Source organism: Monopterus albus, unplaced genomic scaffold (assembly GCF_001952655.1).
Source record: "Monopterus albus unplaced genomic scaffold, M_albus_1.0 scaffold327.1, whole genome shotgun sequence".
NCBI lineage: Eukaryota > Metazoa > Chordata > Actinopteri > Synbranchiformes > Synbranchidae > Monopterus > Monopterus albus.
The window spans coordinates 206,396-214,174 of NW_018128207.1; the positions used below are offsets into that span (position 1 = coordinate 206,396).

The 7,779-nt window shown below is 40.4% G+C and overlaps 1 protein-coding gene across 2 annotated transcripts in view; it reads left to right on the forward strand.

The window, feature by feature from the left end:
* The window catches only part of LOC109974318 (putative methyltransferase NSUN7), a 23,084-nt gene extending 15,315 nt beyond the window's left edge, over nucleotides 1-7,769 (forward strand). Inside the window, exons 10-13 of one of the 2 annotated variants that reach the window (XM_020624461.1) lie at nucleotides 1,048-1,183; nucleotides 2,081-2,183; nucleotides 5,665-5,920; nucleotides 6,343-7,769. In XM_020624461.1, coding sequence (XP_020480117.1) covers nucleotides 1,048-1,183; nucleotides 2,081-2,183; nucleotides 5,665-5,920; nucleotides 6,343-6,776 — 929 coding nt within the window. In that variant the 3' untranslated portion in view covers nucleotides 6,777-7,769. Of the gene's footprint in view, nucleotides 1-1,047; nucleotides 1,184-2,059; nucleotides 2,184-5,664; nucleotides 5,921-6,342 lie in introns of both variants that reach the window. The other variant, XM_020624460.1, reaches the window with a different exon arrangement.
* The last annotated feature ends 10 nt before the right edge of the window (nucleotides 7,770-7,779 follow it).

Sequence of the window (7,779 nt, forward strand, 5' to 3'; positions counted from 1 at the left end):
GCATTCCTCACATATTTTTAAACAGCTGAATACTAATTCTGTTTTTGAATTACATAGAATCTGTAGAACTGAACATGGCAAAACATCTACAGATGTTATGCAGTCAGTGCTTGTTGCTCACTTATATTCTGTATATTCGATTTCAGACCATTCAGTCACATGTTTATTGGTGTCTGTGAGCTACAACCATCAACCTCAGGCTGTCTTCTATAGTTTAATGTGCTTGTGCCTGTGTTGGTCTGGGTCATGTTCAACAAACAGGTAGAGTCTTTCTGCTTGTGGCAATGAAAACCAGCACCTCTAATCACGCTGCCATCGATCAGCCCACTCTACGTTTTTGCCAGTGTAGATACTTTCTAATAAGACTGTTAATTAATGGTGGGTGTGTATTGAGTGCCTTGGCTCAGTCAAGTCGATGCTCTCATTTCAGTGTCTCTACGTAGGCACACAAATGACATACACGCACACACCTCCCATGTCCCAGGTGTGAGGTGGGTGCGCTGCGGAGCGTGATGACTATTGTTTCTCTTTCATGCCTCCGTCCCCTTGTCTTCTTGACTCAGTCCCGCTTCCTTAGAAGCAGGATTTCACATTTGTTTAGAGCCAGTTTGCCACATCTGAACAGGTTTTATTTGTTAGCAGCTTGGTGATAATTGTTTCTGTCTGGCTATAATTAGTGAGCAAGAACAAAAATTAAAGCTCAAATGAAGGAAATTAAATGGCCAACAGCCTCACGAATCTACATGCCAGCAGCAGTCGAATAAAATGAGCAATGAACATACGTAAACAGTATCAAGAAATGAGTATTCATGAAATCTTTTTTTAAAGCGAGTGCTTGATGAGGAGCATAGCCCAACTGAATAATCAAATTTAAGTGTTATAAAACGAGAGGAAGAAACTTACTGAATGCGTATGTGCTTGTCTGTCTTCCTGGTTTAATTAAACATAAATTGAAATTGGTGTTGCAGCATACAGGAGTTAAGTCATTTCGACATTCTGTTTAAATACATGCAGCAAGTTGATACAGTGCACACATTTTGTGTATAGTCCCTAAGGTGTTGGCGGTGGTATACTCCACCTGTTCGTCATACCCAGAGGAGAATGAGGAGGTGGTGAGCAGAGCCCTTGAGCAAGCGAAGACCCGGTCTGAGCAGGAGTGTGACCCAAAACAAGTGCAATTCAGGTCAGCCTCAGTGTCTACACTTCAGCACCCTGTCTCTGTCATTGTCTTTATTTGTCTGTTTGCCTTACTGTCTGTCAGACTGCCAAGGTGTTTGTCTCCCTTCAGACAGGCTTCTGTCAACGTCTCCATGCACCTCAGGCAGGAGCTGAAGGAGACTCAGTAAAAATGCCATTTATGTCTAAATGCTGTGAAAAGGGCAAAAAGAGAAAGATTTTCCTGCAACTTGCCTTTCTATGGACATTCTTTTTATTTTTTCAATAGTGTGTTGTTTGCGTGCCTGCGCCCATGTGTGTGTGTGTGTGGTTTGAAGAAGACTTGCTGAAGTCAACCATTCCTGTGGACTTGAATGTACCAAGACTGATGCTGTTCTGTGGTAATCTGGCCTGGAGTGCCAGCAATGCCTCAGGCATAAATATAACACAAGTTATATTTGTGGAATGGAACACACTGGCTTTACCTAGACAGCTGGTGCTTGTGTGCATTTTAGAGCTAAAACAGTTGATTAATTGGTTAGTTTAATCTACAAACATTTTGATAATTGAGTAACTGTTTGTCCTTTACCTAACTCTACATTAACTCTAATCTAAATCTATTTAGGTTGTGGACAGACAAGACACATAATTAACATACATGATCTTGGAACATGTAATGGACATTTTTCACAATTTGCTAAACATTTTTTAGACTCAGTTAATTTATTATTTAAATAAAATCATCCAAAGACAAATCAACAATGGCAGCAAACAGTTGTAGCTCTAGTGCATTTTCATTTGTGAATTTTTATACCTTGTTAATGTGTCATGTGTTAAATTGTATTTTTAGCAGTTGCCCGATTTTCATATGGTTTTCCTTCCCATTTGTGTGTATTTAATTCAGGCCAAGTCCGTCTCTGTTCAGATCTCCTGAGCATATGGAGGACCCAGAGGAAAAAGACCATTTCTTCATGCTGGAGCCCTCAGAACACAACAATGGCTGTTTCCTGGCTGTTCTCACCAGAGAAGTGAGCACCATTACATCATAAAGAACCCTCACATCTGGTTAAACCAAATGAATTGTTAAAGAAAGGATGATATCTGCATCTCCAGTATTCATTATGTTATTTAATTTGACATAAGATTTGTCTACCACAGGAAGTCTAGGGTTAGTTTAGAAGTTTTATATTATATTAAGTGTTAGTAGTGACTGCAAAGGAAGACTGATGTACACTCCAGTACTGTTACATAAGTTAAATAGCTTATTTATGTATGTTAACATCACTGAGCGGCAGGCACCATGACTGAATGTTGAAGCCGGCTTTTTGTATTGGTGCAGGCCCTAAACATACTGTAAAAGGATATCCTGTCTTATACTGTTAGGTCACATTATGTCTAATGTTAGGATCCACATGATCATTTTACTTGAAGCTAAAAGCCTTAAAAACACACACACATCTTGTTCACTGCTGCTCCTGCTTTCAGAGACAAGAATTTAGCTCTTTCAACATCGAGGCCTGGAAAACTGTCTGGTCTCCAGTGAGAGAAAAGCTCCAGCATTAGCATTGAACCCTGACCGTGGGTTTTACCAGCCTGAAACCTGAGTGTTTGCTTGGCATTTTTTCACTACTTAAAGTGGTGTGCAGAGAGAACATATATGAGTAGGGTTTGTTAAACACACACAGTATACACACAGTTAAAATACTTATTTCTATCTCTATTTCCTTCACCCACTCTCTTCTGAGTCCTGAAAAACAATCACATTTGTCTCTTTCATGGATACACACAGACACAGACAGGGTGAAATGAGTTTAATTCGTACACCCTATGGCAAGCAGGTACCCTGGGCTTTCTACTATGTACCAAAAAACAAACATCTACTGGGAAACCGGTGCATGTTTGTGAAAAACACAGCCCTTTGAATGCGGTTTTTCTTTTTTCTGCTTGGGCACAAAGGGGAAGGTATGCAGAGGTCCAGGCTACTAAAGTTAAGGTCAGGTGAAAATGAGTATCACAGTCTATGACAGGAAATTGGTCAAATCCTAGAAGCAGAAAACAAACACAGGAGGGAAAGGGTTAGACTACTAAAAGAAATGAGAATGTTGGGTCACAGACACAGATGTCCAAGTCTAATCAACAACAACAAAGAATGTGTGAGGTGTAGGAGATGAGTGTGAATGAATGCTGAAATGGGATAAAAATCAGTAGCTAGAGGAAGACATTGTCTGAGTGGGCTTTAAAAATAGATATCAGGATGAGATGACAGGATGAGAGAAGTTGAAGTCAGCTTCAGACCATGCAATTAGAGCAGAGAGAGGTGGTCATGGATTTCACAGCCCCCAAGAGTAGGAAAATAGGGAGAAACCAGATATAGTCCACTTTTGTGTGTGAATATGTCCATGTCATTGATCATGAAATGCACTTAAAAATTAGACATTGTAGACATGTCTTCAAAGAGATCTGGGTTTATTGTGGCAATGTCAACAATGTGTCTCAAAGGAACTTTCACATAACTTGGAGATTTTCTTTTATAAATGCTGATAACTGGGATGTATTCCTGTCTCTGATTCTATTGCGTTGTCTACTCACAGGCTTTCATTGCTTCATAAAGTCTTCCTCTCACTTCTCTCGTCAATCCGCCTTCATCGTTTCTCTGTCTATCCCTCTCTCATCCTCAGTTTCTTTATTAGTTTTTCTAGTCGGCTGTTGAGAGAGACAGTAAGACTGTTACAGGCAGCACACACCACTCTTAAACAGCTATAGGTGCAGTGTGTTGCAGTAGATCCACAAGGTTGGTAACGGCGTACCAGCAAGTCTCATCAAGTCTGTGCAACCGGGTTTCCCCACGTCCTCATAATCCACAGCATAGCCATGTTTACGACATACCCCCTCACATTATGAAATCTACTCTTACACTTATGATGCCAGTGCGGGGTTATTAAGCCATTTTACCCCCACTGGGTGTGACAGAGCTCTCCTGCACTGTGGTGTTGGTTTCTCTCTAGCCATTCATCATGTTTTATACCTCCACAGATAGGAATGAAAAGATAATCAAACTGCAGTAATGGTGCTTCAAACAGGATTTTTTTTCTCTCTACCTCCAATAAACTCTGCTAATCAAAAGTTATTGTGGCACTCAGAAAAGCACCATAAAAACAGCAATTATATAAGCATTTGAATGCTGTCTGACTTGCATTGACTGTCAAAGCGACACCCAGTTAAGTTCTTTATGAGGCTTCCATACAGGAACAGCTGGGGATAATAAAGACATTGAAGCGATGTGTTTCTGGCCTAATTTCTAGAGGAAACGGAGCACATCACAGATGGACTCCCCTCTGAAAGTCCACAACTGCTGTAGGAAAAATTTGGACAATATTAATAGGAGATTTAGAACCCCAGACGTTACACTTTGACATTTTTTTATTGTGAGTTTCATAAATTTGGATGTAGTTGGCAAGATGGAATAGTTTTGAAACATCAAATATTGAAACACAGTGGGTTCAGCTCCAGGATAGTGTGAGGCAGCTAAGTTTGTCAAGGTGTAGAAGGAAGTGAGAGATTTACAGAATTTGGCGTACTTTGTTAGGGCAGATGGAAAGGAAGTGAGATTTATGGGGTGATGAGGAAGAAAAAGAAGCAAGGGAGAGTGTCTGTTGAATAATTCAGCGCCCCCTGTCTGTATGAGTTAGCATCAATAAAGTTCAGGGCGTCCACCAAAGACTGCATTACAGCGGTGCTTCTAAAAGATGTTTACCTGTGTGCTGGGGGGGTATATCAAGACACATAGTCGCATGCACATGTCCAAAATTTACACTCTTTGTACGCACATGCACACTTTATGTATGCACTCTTACCTGTGTACGCAGGATTGGACGAAGAGAGCTTGTACAAACACGTACAGTACACACATTTGCATTAAAGTTCAAGCAAGCACTTAAATACACAAAACACACACATAAACCCACACTGGCTACATGTCCCCATAGTGTACACTGTGCTTGTGAATAATTCAGGTGTTGAGGAGAGCAGCGGGCTGCTGTGTGGGCTGATGCTGAGACAGCAGGTGACCCTGCAGCCGGCAGCAAGGACATGGCGGCTCTCTCCTCTCCTTTACCAATAATACATATGGTGACCAGCTCTAGACCATCAAGTCTTTATTCGTTATGGCAAACAAATGTCTTTTTTTAGAATACATAAATGCTTATTATAATACTTTGCTTAATGCATAAACAATATGGGTATATAATTAGGTATGTTTTAGAGTAGATAAAGCATTGAATCAACATATTATACATTTCTTTGTGTGATACCTCTAGATTTCTTATTAAGAATAGTAATATTTCTTATATTTGGCTCTGGGCTGTCACTTAGTGAGGTCATCTTGGACCTGAGGGAGAATAACTATGTTTCAGTCTACAGCGTGCTTCATTCACCACTAAATTTTTCATACAAGCAATATTTGCTCATGTCATAGAAGACTAACGATATTGCTTTGTCACCTATCTACAGCCTGAGCCAGCGGTCAAAGAGCAGCCACATGAAATGATAGCCAGGGCAAATGCCAAAGGCATACTTGATAGGATCAGCTGCAACCAGCCAACCAGAAAAGAGCACCACGGACATACCAACAGGATAACAAAAGTGGCAACCTCTCAGCTGCGCCTCTCTGACAGTATTCAGTCCAAATGCCCAGAAATCAAGGGCAAAAACCGTATAACTCTGTGTGGACATCAGGAATTTACTAACAGGCGACAGGCACAACAAGGTGGGCATGATTACTCTGTTTGTATATCTTAAGTTAGTTGTAAGTCATGTATATTTAAAGCTGACTGTAGGAGTAATTGGAGATTTTTTTTTGTACATTAAGGTTGATACCATTCCCATGTGTGTCCATTGAATATGAAACTACAACCAGTTAGGTTAGCTTAGAAAAAAGACTGGAAACAGTCCTGGGTCTATACAATTAATAAAATTAATCACCTACTAGCCCATCAAACCATTCCTTTTAGATTTTTTTTCTGAGAGGAATGGCAAAAAATAAAGTTCTGTTGAATGGAGTAGTTCAGCATGTGCTGTCTTGAGTGTCTATATTATTACTCCTCACCCTTTTTTTCTCACTGCTTTTACACTTTAGTCCAAAACTCCGCTTCTGTCATTCTGACCACTGTCCTATTCTTTGTCTGTCAGGAAAACCCAAAACACTGTGCTTGCAAGCCTTAAAGAACACTGCGTCCAGCTCCTTCTCTTCCTTAAAACAAGAAAGCACCAGCTCCTCCTCTTCCTCCTCTTCCAAACCAGAAAACAGTCACAAACCCACTAAAAGCATCACCCCTGTATTCAGCACAACAGATTCCACCATCAGTGCTCTGCACACTGCCCCTCCCCCTGCTAGCTCTGTTGTCCGTCCCCGCAGAGCTCATCAGGAGGTGCTGAAACCTGTGGTTTTAGTCTTGCCTCCTGTTCACTTCCCCAACTTCTTCCCACCCCAGTACAGTCAAACAAGATTCAACCCCAGCTTTAACTACAACAGGTGGAGGACCCCAGCTCAAGCTGTGCCCCTGTCACGCTCCAGTGGCAGCATCTCCAAGGTCGCTATGGTGAAATGCCGGCCTCTCTTTTAAGTTCACAAAAATCAATACAGATATTAAAGTATTAATTTTGTGCCAAGTGCTTACTTAAGGTCAGTAGTCTCTAAATCTAACACCACAATGTATACAGTTTTATTGAACTGCCAATTTACATAAAGCATGTGAATGGAAGTCACCTTAAATGCTTATAGGACAATTTTTACTTGTTGTTTTTACAGCTTTGTTATTTCAGTGTCTTTGCATGCCATAAAGAATAACCTTGCCACAGTCATAATCTAATAAAACTGCAGATAGTTACAGGGCTGAGCCAGTGTCATTTCAATGTCACTACATGATGAATAGCTATTACCTAGGGCTCCGGTGACCTGAAAAATTAAAGGGCATATTCAAGAAGCGGTTTCTTTTTTCTTTTGGTAATGCATTTATTGTCACAACAGATTACATTTACATGTTATAGAGATGAGTGAAGAACAAAACTGAAATGATTACAGCATCTTGTTTGTTTTGTGTGTGTGTTTTTCACTTAGATCGAACTACATTCCCAGAGTTCATGTCGAGTGCAAGTGGTGGCCCCAAGCCATGGGAGCACTGTAAAGGTTTTGATAGCGGTGACACTAGACTTTTTTTTCACACTGGATGTGTTTATTTGTGTGTGTACTTGTGTTTGTGCGTGGGAGTAGACTGGCTGGATTTACTGAGGGTGAGGAAAATACAGCTAACCCTTACGGTATGAGATAGATACGATCTTTTCCATGTTGTCCAAACAGGGGCAAACACTATTGTGTACCATTGTTCACATAGCCACGAGCACTTCACGTCTGACATCTCATATCCAAAGCCTGGATTTGGGATTTCTTGCTACCATATAAATCTCGGATATATCTGTTAAGATTCCTGAGGAAATATACAGACATTCTTGAGCTTTTCAACTCATTTTTTCTGTAAAGTATGAAAAAATTACAATTTTGAATCTAAAGGTTCAAAATACATTAAAAATTGAGTCACTCATCAAGGAATATAAATAAAAAATTGCTGA